The sequence below is a fragment of the Empidonax traillii genome, unplaced genomic scaffold, assembly GCF_003031625.1.
Source record: "Empidonax traillii isolate 1590-97213 ecotype Southwest subspecies unplaced genomic scaffold, ASM303162v1 scaffold83:size2986645, whole genome shotgun sequence".
NCBI lineage: Eukaryota > Metazoa > Chordata > Aves > Passeriformes > Tyrannidae > Empidonax > Empidonax traillii.
This window is the reverse complement of record NW_020955276.1, coordinates 173,257-191,661: the sequence shown is the minus strand read 5'-3', so window position 1 is coordinate 191,661 and position 18,405 is coordinate 173,257. Positions and strand designations below refer to the sequence as shown.

Below are 18,405 nucleotides of genomic sequence, written 5' to 3'. Positions count from 1 at the left end.
TGCTCTTTCAAAACAATATGACAAATCTTAGCAGTGCCCTTGCTTCACTATCTGATGACTATCTAAGGTGCAATGTTAGGTGTTTTTTCAATCCTATCATTCCAGTAATAGGAACTAAAACAGGCTGTCATGGGAAAGACTCACCTTTTCCTCTAAGGAAAGATGAAATGACTATTTAAAAATAACCAGTGCAGAAATCTGGCTGAGCTTCATTTTCACTTTTGCTTCCAAATTCCTCCTAAATAAAATTCTGTTGAATAATCAGTTCAAATGCGAAACTTCTTACTGTCATGCAACATAAAATCACAGTTCGTGGTTTTTTACCTGACTTACTTACAGGGTTTTATATAGAGAGTGCATTAAAATTCTCTTAAGTGGCATAATGTTGATTTACTGTTCTTATTGGGATTTTTTGAAGGGTCTGTCCTTTGATATAATTTCAATCTCTTATTGTTCTTGTGATATGAAGTATCTTCTATAAGTTGTGATGCTGATGGGTACTTGTGGTAATTTCTAGTTTAATGTGTTAGAAAGTTTAGAAATGGGATACGGGCATTTAATGATGTTTCTGCCTGAAAGATGACTGCTTAGACATAAGATGACATTTACAGCTTTTATTCAAATTCACACAAAATGTTTGAATCCAAGCCCCATTCCTGAGACTAAAGCAGTTAATAAGGGCATTCTTAAACAAAAATTCCTTGAGCAACAGTAAGTCCAAAAGTAAAGTGTATCAAAGGCACTCAGATGACCTCTTCACAGTGGTAAACCACATTTCATAACAGCATAATTCCCAGTAACTTCAAGATATCTGAAGAGGCATGGCTTTCCATTGCTGAAGTGCAAGTACATCCCCATGAGTTCACTGTTTATCCCAAGGCTAAAGTGCTGTAATTTTCCTTTGAAGTCCCCAAAAACAGATACAAGAAGTGCAAATTTTGGCATGTAAAAAGCAGAGTTTTCACAGACCCACAGTCTCACTCTCTATTGAAGCTGTGACAGTTGACAAGTACAAAGCCTCGGTTTGTGTGTTAGAATCATCTCCTTAAAGAAAAAGAATGAAATAGTATTAGTTTAAAAATCTTCAATGATTTAAGAAAATAAATAGCCTGATTTTAACAATTGAGTGCTAATGTATGAAAGCTCCATCTTCATTGTATGCAAGTTTTTCTGGGCTGTGTTGAAGTTGCAGTGGCTCCTTAAAACTGTCATAATTTACAAAGACATTTTGTTCTAATCTTTTCTGACGTAAGAATTATCTCTGTCCCTCTCTTCTGTGGTCCAGATTCTGAATTTTCTATTGCATCAAAGTTATCACTGACTTTCAGACATATAAATGAAATAACAAAACTTGAATCTGTTTAGAGAGCATCCATGGGAATGCTTGTCAGTAAATCTATGCATCTGATTAAAAGTGTCCAGAACTGGGACTTTGGTGATGAGGTCAAATGTCCTACATATTCAGTTCTGATATAGCTTGAGCTGTAAGTTAAAACTGATCCCATTAACATTATTGTTCCCATAACCAGAGGCATATGGGTCATTTCCAAGGCACTCTGGTGAAGTATCTGTGGCTTTTATGTTTCAACTACCTACTCATCATGGAAAAAAGGTTCTTTCCATTGTTTCTTAAAAATATGTCATGCTGAGAAGTATAAGTGTTTGTCATCTGACTTACTGCATGTTGCACAAAGTTTTTGTTCATTAAAATGAAGAAGTAAAACAAAACCACAAAGAGATGCCTCATCTCCTTTAATTTCTTCATTTCACTAAGTGCGCAGAAGAGGCCATGGACTATATAGTAAAAACATTCTGCAACAGTAATACAAAAAGCCATGGGAAGCCAGGATATATTCAGACAATGTGCACTGGAATTATGCCCCAACATGCACCAATGCTGTCCTCCAGAATGCTGCTTGCTTTGAGCATGTGTTCATTTGTGCATGGCATAATGCCACCAAAGTTTCACACCATCACGTGAGAGCCTTTGACAAGAGCAAGTGCTGATTTCTCAAAGGTGAAAGTGTCTTTCTGAAAGTGTCATTTTGACTGTAATACCTAGCTATGGCAGTGGATTGAACATGCAAACATGACAATCTAAGATGATTTGGGAATCAGTGAATTCATGCCCTCTTTATCCAATCCCTAGTTTTCACCTACAAAAGTTATTTTGTAAGCTGGTGACTTCTTGATGTATTGTTTTAGCGGTCAGAAACATGGGCAGATTCTCAAATAAATCCTGTCCTTGGAAAGGCCCTGCATTGCCTGCGTGTCCAAAAGCTGATACGTATTTCTTCAGGCTGCTTGCCCAGCTGCATCCCAGTTTTGCTCCATTTTTGTTTACTGGGAGAAAATCATGCATATACCTGGAGCACAGTAGGCAGCCTGAGGGCTGACCTGAATAGACGGTGTTAGGGTCTGCTTGGATACCAAGGAATTACAGCTTAATCCAATACCTCTGTACCTAACACTGGCCACAGCCTCTTTCCTCACAGTGCATTAACCTGTCAGACTTTTGTTTGTAGGTAACAAAACGGATTTATATAAGCAGATATTTTAAGAGCTTTCTTATCATATTGCTCTATAGTTTTCTATGGTGGTTTCTTTTTTTCTGTTCATTTTTAGTACAGATGCATCCTGAGAGTTTTTTAGATATTGCCTCCCTTTTGCAATGTAAAAATTCCTAGGGATGTCTAGGGAAGTCATATGCTCCTAAAATGAGAAGTAGCTCAGGAGATGATATAATATTCCAGATAAATGGGATAAATTACTTGTAGCCTAATCCAAAGTATAACAGACTATTACCACAAAAATCTTGATGCTTTCTAAAACAACCAGCTTTCCATGTGTATCCTACTCAGCCAAGACTACGAGAACTCCAGTTAGTATACAGAGGTGTATACTGAGCTATGCATGCAAGTTATTGGTATCTCAGTAAAAAGGAACCGACATCTATAAATTTTTACATTATTTGTGAGAAAGTAAAACACTTTAGATATTGTGTATTCAAAAAATTGAGAGAAAAATGAATTTAAATTCAAAACTACCCTCTCTTGTGATGTAACTATCAAGTTGCAATCTATATATTTTTTACAATTTTAGGGGTAAGAAAGAAAAGTCTGTAAGCGTAAATACAAAAAACCCTAATGACTTACTGTTCTCATCTTTCAGGTGAGGATTCAGTTTTCTTTTTCTGTCTGTTAAAGTAAATGTATACAAATTTAGCTTAAACATTTCTAGGCCTGAAAGAAACAAGACTATTCAAGTAAACTTCAGGTTAAACTGAGCTTTAAACACATTCAAGTTTGCCATTGTCATACCAAATACATATATTTTTTTCACACTTCTTTTCTTTTACAAATCTTGAACCAAATTCTGAAGTCATAATGTTAAGACTTTCCTTTCATGACTATAAATACATTTGTCTGATTTTACTGGAGTCTTTTCATATGCAAGCAAATACTGAAATAGTAGCCCATTTGCTTCATTGCTTTAGCACTACTGCACTTGCAAACAAGGAGAGAAAAACTGCTTGTGATAGTCCAGGATGGCACACCATTTTAGTTACACGGCCTTAGTGGAGATGGAAAGCAATAATTCTGTGTATATGCTGTAGCTACAATGTCTTTGTAGCCATGAAGAAAACACCATTCAAGCTATGTTTTTACAGCCCTCCTTATCCAAGGCAAAGCTTGTTTTTGCAGAATACTAGCTAATATGTATTAGCTGGCCAGTTTAAAAAATGTGTCTTTCCATGTAGTTTGTCTCACATAAGTAACAAGATGAGGAAAACAAAACATAACTCAAATGATCCCAGATCTCATTTTAGAACATCCCTGTCATCTAGAAATAAAATGTGACCAAAGTCACACAAGTTTGCCTAGAGTTACTAATATTTCCTACATGTTGTTCACAGGAAAAATAAAGAAATAGTGAAAAGATTCATTATCTGAAGTAATAGGTACCTTTTTTGGATTGCCCATTCTTGAATGTTTTTCTCCTCTGAAATATTATTAGTGCAGAAAGAAGGACAGCTGCAGTCACACATGTGGGGATGATAAATGACACCGGGGATTTTTGTCCACCATACTGTGTACTCATTAAAGCTGTCAAATGAAAGTAAATTTATAACTTGCAAAACAGGCATTGTTTATGAAGTTATTGGTTCTGTTTCTCCAGAGTCTTGCTCTGACTGAACAAAAGATTCTTAAAGTTTATCAACGTAGTGTTTTACACTCATTTTATGAATGCCTTATTCTGCAATATTTTTGTAAAAAGCCTTACAAATAAGAGTCCAATCTCTCATTTGCATGGCATGCAAGTGAGCTCTACTGCAAATTCTATGTATCCCACTTCACAGACTCACAGAACCACAGGACTGGAAAGGACCTCTGGAGATCATCCAGTCCAACCCTGCTTGCCAAGGCAGGGTCACCTAGAGGAAGTGACACAGGAACACATCCAGATGAGTTTTGAATGTCTTCAGAGAGGGAGACTCTACAACCTCCCTGGGCAGCCTGTTCCAGTGCTCTGCCACCATCAAGGTAAAGAAGTTCTTCCTCATGTTGATGTGGAACTTGTGTTTTAGTTTATGGCCGTTACTCCATGTCATGTTACTGGACACCAATGAAACGAGTCTGGCACCATACTGTTGATACCCAACTTTGAGATAGTTATATGTATTGATGAGATCCCCTCTCACTTTTCTCTTCTCCAGACTAAACAGGCCCAGCTCCCTCAGTCTCTCCTCATGGAAGAGATGCTCCAAACCCCAACTCAACTTTATAGCCTTCCACTGGACCTCTCCAGTGGCTCCTTGTCTCTCTTGTCCTGAGGAGCCCAGAACTGAACACACTCCAGATGTGGCCTCCCTAGGGCTGACTAGAGGGGAGGACCACCTCCCTCAACCTGCTGGCCACACACTTCTGAATGCACCTCGGGATACCATTGGCCCTCTTACACTGCAGACTCATGGACAACTTGTCACCCACCAGTTTAGTGTCGTCAGTAAACCTCCCAAGGGTACATTCTGTCCCTCCACCCAGGTGACTGATAAACAAGTCGAATAAGACTGGATCCAGTACTGATCCCTGGGGAATGCCACTGACTCCAGGCTTTCAACTGGACTCCACTGATGACAACCCTCCGACCTCTGCCATTCAGCCAGTTCTTGATCCACCTCACTGTCCATTCATCTAACTCACATTTCCTGACCTACGAGGATGTTATGGGAGACATGTCAAGGTAGTCAACAAGGTAGAACAATTAATTAGGAGTCTATCAAGAAGGACAGCCATGCAGCTGAAAAAATTCTCTCTATACTGGCAGGCAAATACGGGGAGCTACCCTTAAATTAAAATATATAGAATATATAGACTACAGACTGGCTTGTTGAAGTGTAAACTAGCTGATACTTCAAAGTCTGGCTTGTTTAGTTTCCTGAGCATCAATATTACACTGTTTTCTAGAACTGAATTCCAGTGATGGATTATAGAACATGATGTATGTATGAATATTCTCTGACCTATACAAGTTAAAGGTGATACAAACCTAAAGTGGAAATGTAAGCTGAAGTTTCTCCATTCAGTTCTTTATTCCAGAACACACAGCTGTAGTTCTCACTCATATTTGGTTTGAATATCAGGAAGCTGGTGACATTGTAGAGGCCATCTGCAGTCAGTGTATAGGTGGTATTTGCAGGTCCACTGAGATTGAAGTTCTTCTCATTTTGCCAAAAAACCTCCGCCAGAGGAAAGCCTTCTGACTGGCACATAAAAACAAACATGTCTTCACCTGGTTTTCTCATTACTTGAGTGTTTATTCTCTTGTAGGATGCTGCATAAGAAGTTGAGTGAAATTGTTGTATGCAACAATAGTAATTTTCCCACTTCACTTTTCTTCCTTCCCTTTAATGCCAAATATTGTCTATGGCTGTATCTGAGGGAGACTTATTTAAAATGTTGAAGGATATTTTGTATGGCAATGCAGTATTCATTATCGGGAGCCCCTGGTGGTCTAGCGGTAAAAGGTGCTGCACTGTCACTGCAGAGACCCGAGTTCGATTCCCGGTCGGGGCCACTCCCCGGGCAGATGGAGCTCGTTAGCCCTGTAAGGCAATCCATCTACATCCTGAGGACCTCGCTGCCACCGTCCAAGCGTGCTTGGCCCCGGCAGATGAACCTCAGGATTAAAGGGTGGGCTCAGTTCCGCGCACACTGTGTCTCACCTAAAAAATCCAATGCGCAGGCTGGAAGGTGTAAAAACCTTCCCCGGTTCTTTGTTCGCGAAGACTGGCCATTACATTACATATTCATTATTCAATCCTTACCATGCCTACAGCAACAGAACATACTCCAATACTCTATACAAGGCAGTAGTTGACTAAATTTATTATGTATCAATACAGAGGACACAACTGAAGTCTCAAATTTTCACTTTTTGAACACGCCACTTCAAGAAAAGAGGCTGATTTTAATGTTTGTTTTACCACAGCTTATAAACAGTGTGATATTTTCATCCTATTAGAACAAAATTGACTTTTCAGGGAAACCAATAGGGGGTTTTAAGAATGACTGTGTCCATTTTTGAATTTGACAAAGGTTTTTATTTAAATGTCTGGGCAGGAAATTAATGCTGCCTTGTATCACATGGACATGAGTGGGAAACACCAGAGATCTTTCACAGGACTGGTCTATCATGCTGTCCAGTCACATCTGCCTTTATAACTAATGTCTATTTGTCTTTGATGAACATAGAAAATCACATGTCCTTGCTCTGGGAGCTGCAGTCACTTAGGGAATTTCCAAGCACTTGGATAGTTGCAGCAGGGCTCATAAGTATATTAAAGCACCTCTGAGAAACTTTTGGGAATGGCCAGAGGCAGCCCAACAAGGCAGGAGATGATATGAGCAGTGGGAGGTGGTGGCGCTGGAGAAGAGGGTGTGGAAAGAAGGAGGAAGGATAGGTGGAGAACAAATGCCATGGACAGCACAGGCTGCTCCTGGAGAAGCTCAGCTGGCTGTTGAACAAAAGACTAGCCAGGACTAACACAACTGCTTTGGTTCAACTGAGGGCTGAGCGCAGGGTTTTGGTGAGAGCATTAGCAACAGATTCCTTCAAATCAATCAATCTCTACAAGCTTGTAGGAATTTAGTAGACACATATCAGTGAGTATATACTTACATTCAATTCAGCCACTAACCTTTTACTTCCAAAGCAATATACTTGTAGTCCACACCTCGGTAGTTAATGAGACAAAGGTATGATCCTGCATCTGTGATCTTCACACTGGTGATCTGAAGGATAGCTCGTCCCAGCTTCAATTCACTGTGCAGAAGAGATGCTCTTCCTATGTAATCAGGATGTTGGGATGGAGGGACTGCCTTCCCATTGCGGAGTGTGTACACCTCTTTTGATTTTAACCAGTCCGGCCTTGTCTGCTCCCAAACAACAGTTAGGACTTCTAGATTTACTGAGCCATTCACAGGGAATCTGCATTCCATGGTCACATTGCTCCCATACTCTGCAGTATAGAGCTGTTTAGGAACTTCAACTGTAAATAAAGCTACATGAAATAAAGAAATTGGTTTCATTTGTTGTATTAAAATATGTTCTGATTTTCTTTAAATTTGGGCGATAGTACCTGTCAGGTAGCCAGGCATAAGGTTTTTTGTTCATACTCACATTAACATTTTTAGTTAATATAATTACCATATAGTAATTACAGCAAATGACCTATATTGGTTACAGAATCTGGAAGATGAGAAGAAAATTAGCAAATTTTTTTCACATTTATAAATAACTTCAAGATCAGCCAGTGATTACACAGGGAGCACTTTTATGATACTATGATGGTCTCTTATATGTCCTAAGATTCTAGTAAAAACGACCTAATTGTGGAAACAGTAAATTTAGTTTCATTATCCTTTACAAAAAGAAATACCATTGTAGTTCCTGTGAAACAGAGTTGCACTGGATAAGCATGCAGAGCTTGGAGGAGTTGCTATGTAGCAATTACATTCTCCTACAAGACTGAAATCATGTGAACATTTGATCCCATGCAATTTCTCAGATACATGCAACAGTATTACAGAAAATATATAGAAATAATCTTAGCCATTCACCCAGTATGAAATTCATATTTTTATGAATAGTTTACCATTTTAAGCTGTACTTGAAAAAGCAGAGTTATTTACAATACGTCATTCAAAATCTGTTGTTACTACTTTCTATACTGGATGTACCATATATTGGTAGATTTAATTCAGAAGCACTTGTAGTGTTGATAACAACATTCCAAAGAGAAGAACATGCAACTGTTTATGCATTCCTTTTATTGTATGTGTTTGTGAAATAATTTCAGGGAAAACTTCAATTTCTCTTAGCAGTGTTTGTTTGTTCACTCTAATACGACTGTAATGAGGGAAAAAATTATATGAAAAAATGCCAAGACCCTTCTGGGGTCTAGCCAAGCTCCTTCTCCTACAGGCATGGACAGGAGGGCATAGGTGGTTTGACTTCACTCTGCCTCACACTGAGGTGGTTCTACTTTCCCAGTGGGTGTGGGTTGCTTTGGTCATCCTCCCTCTCAGAGCCATTGGCTGCTGATGCTGGACATCTCAGCTGTCAATACACAATACGTTAAAAGAAGTTTGATTGTGGAAAGTGATGGACATCTGTCCTGTGCTCAGTTAGTGCCAGTGCCTTCTGTAAGACTCCAGACATTACTGGCCATTTGTGCAAGTATTGTTGGAGGTGCGGAAGCCCACATACTAAGAGCTGCAATGGTTGTGCTGATGGAATTGAAAATTTCTCTCTCACCTGAAACCGTGGAGAGCTGTGTATCCAGCAATAGAATTGTGAGGATCTGAAACATTTTCTCAGGTGGATCTGAAACAAAAGTAGGATTGCATCAGAACCTACAACAGCTACCTTTTCCTGCTGAAGCAGATAAGAGCCATGCTAAACTTCAAAACCTTGCTCCAAAACATTGCTCATAAACAGCAAAAATAGAACCAAACACTAGGCTACCAGTGGAAACAAGGAAAATCCTGACTAAAGCAGTCCATGCACACATACAGAGTATGAACCAATGGCAATGAACCAGTAGCAATAAATGGAAAAAAAAATTTCTATAACTTCACCCGTGATGTTTTCAAAACCTGTAGCTTGCAGGCATCCTTAAATAGTCTGAGAGGGCAATGCTTTTACATTTTTTACTACACGTGAATAATAAAAATCACTTTCAATTCTTTCAGTGAAAATTCTTTCACTTTGCAATCAACATCTCACATTTTGGAGAGCTTCATAAACATGCACAAGGGGATTTTTTGACTGTCTGCACTAACACCTGATCAGTTTACAAGATCACTAACCCTGATTTTGTTTCAACTGTGCTTTGCATACTTTTTTTTCAGATTCTTGTTGTCTGAGTGCTTTAACCTCAAGACCAGAGGCAGTGGAAATCTCAGGATGGGTAAATTACAGTTTGATTCAGAATGGATTGGAATGAACACTTACTGCTGCTAATTCTTTCACTTGGCACATATCAGTCTGATGTGCACAAAGTGCCTTGTATTACTGATAGTAAACCCACAGGCCTGAAATAATGCAAAAGGAGAGACTACAGTTTTAGACTGAGTATATTCCTGTTCCAGTAGCAAGCAAACTGTTAACTATTTTTCATAGTTTTATATACAGATCAATGTAATTAAAAGGAGAAAAAACAAATAAACAAAAACCAGGGGCAAAATTTATGACAAAACTAATGAGATAATAGAAAAGAAGGAAGAACTACTTTGAATAAAGTGTGCTAACATACAGTATGTCCTGAAAAAATAGTGAAGAAGATCCAGAAATAAGCTGTAAGGAAGTAAAGAAGAGAAGGAGCAATTTTAGACTTCTCCAGAACTAGACTAACTGGAGGAGGGGTTTAATTTTACTTCAGTATTCTTTGTGGCTCAGCTTGAAACTTATTTGTTCCAATCTTTTCAGGTGCTGCATTTCTCTCATTGTTTCTACATTTGAGTTCTCAGTACTCAGAAAGTGAGGCTCAAGTTTTAGAAAATTAGCAACCAAGATTGTAGGATTTAGTTGATCAAGGAAAACCAGTTGATGTAATCTTTTTGGATTTCAGTAAAGCTTTTGGCACGTGTCTCACAGTATCCTTTTGGACAAAATATCCAGCGCACAACTGGATAAACACATCATGAAGTGGGTGAGCAACTGGCTCCTGGGGCAAGCACAGAGGGTAATAATGAATAGGGTAACACCAGACTGGTGACCTGTCACTAGTGGGGTTCGACAGAGCTCCATTTTGGGCCCTGTGCCAAATTACTTGGACTCAGGACTGGAAGGGATACTAAGCAAGTTTGAAGATGGCACAAAAGTGGGAGGAGCTGTTGACTTCCTCAAAGGCAGGGAGGCCCTGCAGAGAGACCTTGACAAATTAATTGCCCAGAAGACTGGGCAATCATGAACTGTATCAAGTTTAACAAGGGAAAGTGCCGGATTCTGCACCTGGAATGGGACAACCCTGAATGTTTGCATAGGCTGGGGAATGAGATGCTGGAGAGCAGTGTCGAGGAAAGGGACCTGAGGGTCCTCATTGATGGCAAGTTGAATCTGAGTCAGGAGTGCCCTGGCAGCCAGGAGGGCCAACCCTCTCCTGGGGGGCATCAGGCAAAACATCACCAGCCAGTCAAGGGAGGTTATTGTTCCATTCTGCTCTGCACTGGGGCAGCCTCACCTTGACTATTGTGTCCAGTTTTGGGCACTGCAATGTAAGGAAGATACTAAGCTGTTAGAGAGTGTCCAAAGGAGGGCAGAGAAGATGGTGAAGGGCCCTTGAGGGGAAGCTGTGTGAGGAGCTGCTGAGGTCACCTGGTGTGTTCAGCCTAGAGAAGAGGAGACTGAGGGGACACCTCACTGCAGTTACAACTTTCTCCTGAGGGGAAGAAGAGGGGCAGGCACTGATCTCTTCTCTGTGGTGACCAGAGACAGGACCCAAGGAAAGGCCTGAAGTTGTGTCAGGGGAGGGGAGGTTTAGGTTGGATATTAGAAAAAGGTTCTTCCCCCAGAGCGTGGTTGAGCGCACTGGAACAGGCTCATCAGAGAAAGGGTCAGAGCACCAAGTGTGTCTGAATTTAAAAAGCATTTGGAATATACTCTCAGGCACATGGTGTGACTTTTGGGTATGGTCCTGTGCAGGGCCAGGAGTTGGATGTGATGACCATGTGGGTCCCTTCCTACTCAGCATATTCTGTGATTCTGTAACTTTTTTGCGAAATTTAGATCTAGTCGTTTGATGTCACAGATAAAGGTGGATATGCAAACTACCATAAGCAGACTTATTACTTGTGAATGAAAGCTAGTTACTTTTATCAGAGGACTGAGTTGCCACTACTTAATGTGTGATGAATGGTAATTACTTTAGCTGTGTGAGAAAGGAACTAATAAACATTATGGGTATCATTATCTCTGTTATCTGGATGCAGAAGTAAAGACTCTGCTGCCCTGACAAGCAGGTTAAATTTCGCTTATGGAGCCGCTGTAGGAAACTGTTTCACACTTAATACTGTGAAGAAATTTGCCATCCTCATTCTCCTGCTATGCTCGCTTCTCTACACAGCTTACCTAGAAGCAGGTGGACATAGTGGGAAGAACTGAATGAAAAATGGAACAATATTTCACATCAATATTTAGGTCCTTGGATTAGACTTACATGAGACGTTTGAGGTAATCTGCTCCCCTTTTATAGGTTGAAGTACATTGAGAATGCAGAGTGTGTTTTTTTAATAATGTAGGGCATGGGACTTTTGAAAAAATACATATTACTGAGAGTAAAATGATAGAATAAAAATGAGGGAAAGCATAGTCAAAGCCCCAGCAGATAGAAATCCCAGTTATTAAATATCAAGTAAATCTTGCCTGACCAGACAGATTAGCATGAGAAGAGCATTGCACATAACACAAATAAATAAAAGAACCCAAAGGCAAAAACATTTTCACTTGTGATACTAAAAGGAGAGTCATGGAATGCTTATGGGGATCAGAAAAGATCTGTGTTAGAATGATCAAGGATCTCTTAGTATGGATCTGTATTAGAAGGACCAAGGATCTGTCAGCAAGGATCTGTGTTAGAAGACACCCTTCTTTATTTCCATGATCTCACTAGTGAACATCAAGCTGTTTTGCAACCTCAGTGCAATCTACCCATGCAACTTAATCACATGGTTCTGCTGCCTGACAAACATCCATACAGAAATCTGCACCAGCTTCTGGAATGTGATTTCTTCTGAGCTTGCAATACCAACCCTTCATGCTGTTACAGAATAGCCCTCATTTTCTCTCTGTTTTCTTAAACCATATAGCAAGCCCTGCTATGCCATAATCCTTGTACACAACTATCCTAACAAGCTTATGCACATCAAATCTTTTTTTTTTTTTCCCTTTAATCAAAAGGCCATTTCTAAAGCATTTTCATCAATTTCATAGGGATATAACACAGGAATGCTGCACTATAAAATCAGCACTTAAAGGTTCTGGCAGCAAAGTGAGGAATTGAAAATACATATCTGAGAATATGAAGAAGTTGCATGACCTTTCAACAGCAACTCAGATCCAGTCAATAAATTAATTTCTCAGACCAACCTGCAGAAGAAAAAGCAAGTTTTCACTCAGTGCTGTGTGATTATGAAAATCAAGCTGAAAAAACTTTGAAGGTTGAGGTGATGAAAAGCATCACATCAACATCTAAAAATCTTTGTGGTTTTTTATGACTTGTAATAATTTCAGTGAAGATGTGAGGTCCAAGACTAAAAATTTGAATAGGAACAATGAAAACAAAAGTATGACTATGAATGGGAGAAAGGAGGAATATAATCTTCTCTCTTTATACAGTTTTTTTGTTTTACTGGAAGTACTAAGTTGAAACCCATATTAGACTTTCATAGGCCCACAAAGAACATATTCTGACGAGTTTTCTTAGTGAATGCTGAGTGAAATCCAGATGATTGTGCCTGTGACTTTAGTCCTGACCCCAGCTCACATACCCACAGGGATTATAACACTCATCTCCAGAAAAAGGTAATTTTTGGTTAATGAAATGCCTCACTCCACATAAAATCTTAGACTTAGCATTCACATTTCAAATTGCACAAGCTGTATGCTCCAGATAAAAATATTGTCCCATTTTTAACATAACATATAGACTTCATTCAATTCTACAGACACAAGTGAAGAGTTGTTTATCTTGACAGAGCTGTATTTTATGAGCATGCTCTCAGGAACTGAAACTGGTAGCAAAATGGGAATGTCAAACTCCTATATGCTTAAATCATGGAGCTCTTGAGCAAAAACTGGGATAGTTCTTTTAAGTAGCTGTGCTTTGTGTAAATCTGTTTGGTACGTGTTTATTATTATGGCTACTGGGTCTTATTTTCAGGGAAGACTCATGTGAACCACAGTGACTTGGAGAGTGAGGTAGGCCCCAGTCTACCGTGGTCATAAGTATTAGGACTGATTTGACCTCAATTAGGGAAATCTCTCACCATGTTGATAGTATTAAGTTTACAAGAAGTTTTGTAAAGCAAAGGAACATGAAGATCACAGAATATTTTGCAGCCTACTCCTTAGTAATAAAGATTGAAACCCATATGAATATGGGTTACATGCTATGAATAATGTAAATTAAATTCTATTCCTTTTATTCATGTATGCTGAAATATCATAATGCTTTTCTTAAATAAAAGGAGTCTCTTAGTATAAGATACTCCTTTTAAGATACCCTTTGCTTAGTAGCCTTGCTGTGATTGTCCCTGCTTATTGCAGGTGGATTGGAATAATTGAAGGTTCCTTCCAACCCAAATCATTCTATGGTTCTATGATTCTTCCCAGCACAAGAATAACAAAGAATCATATGCTGAACAAATCTTTATGCTGTCCACTAAACAAACCCAACCAGAGGCACAGTCCCCTGACTCAAGGACCTTATAGTCTAGCAAAGCATGGATAACCCTTTCCTGGAAACACCATTTAAGCTATTAAAATATTTGTATTCCAGCAAATGGATAATTAAGAACAGTAGACTCATTTGGCATTTTACATAATGAAACTTAGCAGCATTAAGCAAGGAGGGCTTTGTGGACCAGTAACTTCCACCAGAATAATCAGAACTGTTGGAAAAGCTGAATAAGCTTTCAAGCCCACCAGCTTTTCTCCAGGTTTAAGGCAGAAGAAAAATGAGCACAGAAGTTCACAATAATTGCTCAGATTTCATTCTGAAAGATCAAAGGATTAAAGGAATAATGATAGGGTACTTGGTCCTTTTAAAGTTTAATGGTATGGGTATTTTAGACAGACCCTTGTTTTTGTTTTATTTCCCTGTAGACCAGGTTATCCCATTGACAGCACTTAAACCATGATCATGCTCAGTTTTAGCTGCTATAACACGGGTGTTCTTACAACATTACTGGAAGGAACCAGGGACACTGCACTCCACAGCTGGGAGCCAGGAGGAGGACAGTAATGTCACCAGCCTGGGCAGGTGGCCTGTGTCCACCTCCACACGAACTGTCAAGTACACTTTAGCTAACAAGGTATTGCAAGTGGTCTGAAAGACTGATGATGAATCCTTAGCTAGTAGACTAGATTTGAAACACCAATATTGCAATTGATTTGTTCATTCCTACATTCAACATTTTTGCTCTACTGCTGACATACTCTGTAACATTGCAGAGATTGGCTCAGGTCACTCTTTTCCTATTCTCTCTCCTTCTAGATTCTTTGTCTTTTGTACTGCAAAGGTAGAACCTGTAGAAAACACAGCACAGTGCCCTCTAGAAATATTCCAAAACAACTAACTCATCCATATACCAGACGCAATCAAGCTGTGTTAACATGGCATCCCCCTTGGCTCTATTTGACTCTTCCTGCATGAAACAGAGTTTTATGTTCACTTAGAAAAGAGACTATCTTGTCATACACCTGTGTACAGTGCAAAGGTTGAGGGGTCCCAGTCACTGTTTGTTTTGTCTTTCTCTGTTACTGAAACTCCCTTGTCTTCTGTGCATCTTGCAACACTCTCACATGTGCAAAAAGACACAACCTTTTTGACATCCTCATGAAATGGCTAAACTGATTTTCCTTTCAGTGAAGGATCCAGTTCTAAAAGACAAAACAAAAAGTAAAAAAAAAAAAATCCTAGGTCAGAAAATAAACCTCACTCACAGTCAATTTATTGTTGGGACCATTGCTTTGCTTCTAATGTTCACCTGTGACAGCCTATTTGCCTCATTTCAGTCTGCTCTCCATCTCACTTCATCTTTCAAGTGAAGAGACTATTTCTCATGTCCTCCTTAGCTCACACTTTCTGTGAATTCTCACTTTAAGTACATTATTTAACTGTCATCTGTTGTATCATTTCCACTGTTACTTTTTTTTTGTTCAAAAATATGATTATTGTCAAATACAATCATTCTAACACAACCTCAAAAAATATTTTTTTTCCATAGATGCTAGGATAGGATTGGGATGAAATTTTGCTACAGAAAACATTATTACATTTAAAATGCATCTGTATTTTCTACAGAACACGCACTTTTCAGCTCTTAGCAGCAGCACTGAACAGTACAGGCTAATACTCTGACACAATACACTACATATTTTCCTTCATTTCTTCAGCTTCTACAGAAAGAAAGACTTTTCAGAGAGGCACAAGAAATTCTCCTCTTCATGGCTTGTGCTCCTCCTGGGATGCAGAAGGTGAAAGTCTCCAGGCTTGCTGTACAATTAAAACCACCTACTGTCTGCAGGCAGTGGGTTAAAAACAATGAAAAGAAAGTAAACAGGAACATAAAGATATAAATATATACAGAGGTTTTTTTTTCTCCGTTTTGACTCTTTCCTGAAATTCAGAACAAAATATTTACTAACGGCTCCATCCTGATGAATAAGCTGAAGAGGTTCAGCAGCACCACTCTTACACATTTGCCTGTGACAGAAGACTTAAGAAACTTAATTTAAGCAAATCTTAAGAAACTAGGAAAAAAAATCTGCAATCCATCAGTCAGAAATACATTATATATCAGTCTGCATTTTATAATTGTTGTACTCACATCAGATCTTTATGCAGTCATTGGGAGAATCCAGTTCATGTAGTTAAGATTTTCAAAGTTTTACAAAGTATCTCTATCCTATTTGCACAATAGCAGGAACCACCCAAGTCTCATGACCAGTGTGTATGTGACATGCACCAACAGCACAGCTTGTAGGCTGATCTTATTCACGCTTTATGTCATAAAACAACTGACTATTGAAAGGAAATCACCAAGTTTATTAGGATGTTGTTAGCAGTTCCAGTTTCATTTTGGTGTTTCATGCCGAATATACTCTGAGCTCAGATCTTTGCATTGCTCAGAATGTGCATCCAAAAAAATACAAAGCATTCTGTAAAATTTATATGCTCAAATTCTGTTTTTAATTACACCCATGACTTTCTGCTGGGTTTATACCCCTTTAGAGAAGTATACAGCCTTGGCATTTGAACTTGCATTTCCTGGGACTGTTCTGCATTCATTAAACTATCAAGTTACATTTTCTTAGTAGACTAATTTTAGAAGAATTCCTCAAGTGATTACCTAACATTTGCAGCACACATTTTGTGTTTTCATATATATTGATATTGTTACTAAAAAAACCAAACCAAAACAAGAGGATAATCAAACACTCCAGTGAGGCTGTGAATCTCCATTTCTTACCTTACAAATGTATCAAACTTGACAGGACAAAACCTGGGCATCTGGAATTAAGCTGGCAACACTTTGAGAGTAAGATTGGACTCAGTGACTGACGGATCTTCTTTCCAATATAAAAGTATTCTATTCTATTAAATGGCTTTATCAAGAGATGTATCTGTTCATTTTTCATCACTCTATCTTTCAACTTGTGATGACATCATGGGTGGGAGACATAAAAGAAGATACTAAGTCTTCCTAGGTTTCTTGAAGCATTAGTGCCACAGGTCAGACACACATACTCTTTTGTCTCCAGTTAGCTCCTTGTCACTTTGGAGAATTGTGCTCTATCTCCACACAAATAATGACTGTGGCTTTAGTCCTGTGAATCCTTTTTCGTTTGGGATGATGTGTGATGATTGCCTGCCTCACAGTTCCAGACTCTGAAATCATGTCTACTGCTGCCTAGCAAAGAGCAATTCAATTCAACAAAACCAACTTTTTTTCCTTAGTACACTTAACCTTGTAGCCCTGTCACAATAACTCCTCAGTAGTCTCACCTTTTCCCAGAAAAGCTCCAATGACCTCTTTGGCAGCTGTTAGAAGTCAAGGATTTGGATGACTGGACACTTGAAGAAGAGAGAAAAGCCCATAATGTTAGGGTTGAGATTGATCTATGATTTTCAATTAAAATCAAGTTAGGCCTTATGATGGCCTAATAGTTTCAGTAAAAGCAAAAGGGAAAAGATGGCAGAATAGTGAGATCTGCTCTTTTTATAAGTATGTGAGAGTGGCGGAATTGAATCTTCCTAAGGCTCTTCTTCCTGGCTGATATTTGCCTGCCAACTGTTTCTCTTAACTCCATCTTCACCCTCCACCTTCTGCCAGTTCTCAAAGGCCTTGTCTGTTTTGTGGACTTCTACAAGACAAATAGCCTATTCAGGGAGAAGTATTTATGCAAACACACCTTTCAATTAATAACTTTCTTAAAAGTATTTATTAATAATAAAAATGAAGAAATAAAGCAGAAAAAGATTTGCAGGTCATGCAGACCCCTTGAGCATTCTGAGATATTAAAAGCTGTGCCAGAGCCACTGTAGAAGACAGATGTCCCAGCTCAAGTCATGGTGCTTCCCAGTAAATGTTGTTGCAGAATACCAGGGTCCTACCATGTGACATTCTCTACACAACGAAGCTTTGTTTTGTTCCTTCTCTTATAATTAGCCCTTTGCTTTCTTACTCCCTCCACAACTTCCTCACTTGTTTATAGAGGAATCTCTGCCTCCCCTGCATCTAAGTGTCTAGTTTCTCTGCATTTACTGTGACTTCTTCTAGAAGGAAAACAAAAGAGTTCCTTGTTCTCTCCCCACCTGCCAGAAAAGGAACCCCAAAGTTGCTTCACAGTCACCATCATTGCCTTCTACTCATTCTGAGGCAAGACAACAGGTTTTCCTCGTGAGTTCCCATTTTGGGATAGGGAGAAAGCTCAGTGCAATTGCCCAAGAGTCAGTGACCTGCCTCAGGCACATCATGAACCCAGTAGCATCTGCAGAGACTTGACCAGGATAATATTTGCAGGACCAGAGAAATAGAGAGGAAGACTGGGAATCAGAGGGAAGATTCTGTAAAACTAGAAGTCCTACTGCTAACATCTGCAAAAGTAAGAATTCTA

At 39.1% G+C, this 18,405-nt stretch overlaps 1 protein-coding gene across 1 annotated transcript; it reads right to left on the bottom strand.

The window, feature by feature from the left end:
- Window positions 1–362: 362 nt before the first annotated feature.
- PDCD1LG2 (programmed cell death 1 ligand 2) lies at window positions 363–16,250 on the bottom strand. The gene is made up of 7 exons (XM_027881120.1): window positions 16,116–16,250; window positions 8,821–8,889; window positions 7,202–7,564; window positions 5,551–5,835; window positions 3,966–4,106; window positions 3,156–3,197; window positions 363–1,044 (listed from the first exon to the last, which is right to left on the bottom strand). Exons 2-7 carry the CDS (start codon window positions 8,873–8,875, stop codon window positions 962–964), a joined length of 969 nt encoding a protein of 322 aa, XP_027736921.1. The 5' UTR covers window positions 8,876–8,889; window positions 16,116–16,250; the 3' UTR covers window positions 363–961.
- Between the last annotated feature and the right edge of the window lie 2,155 nt (window positions 16,251–18,405).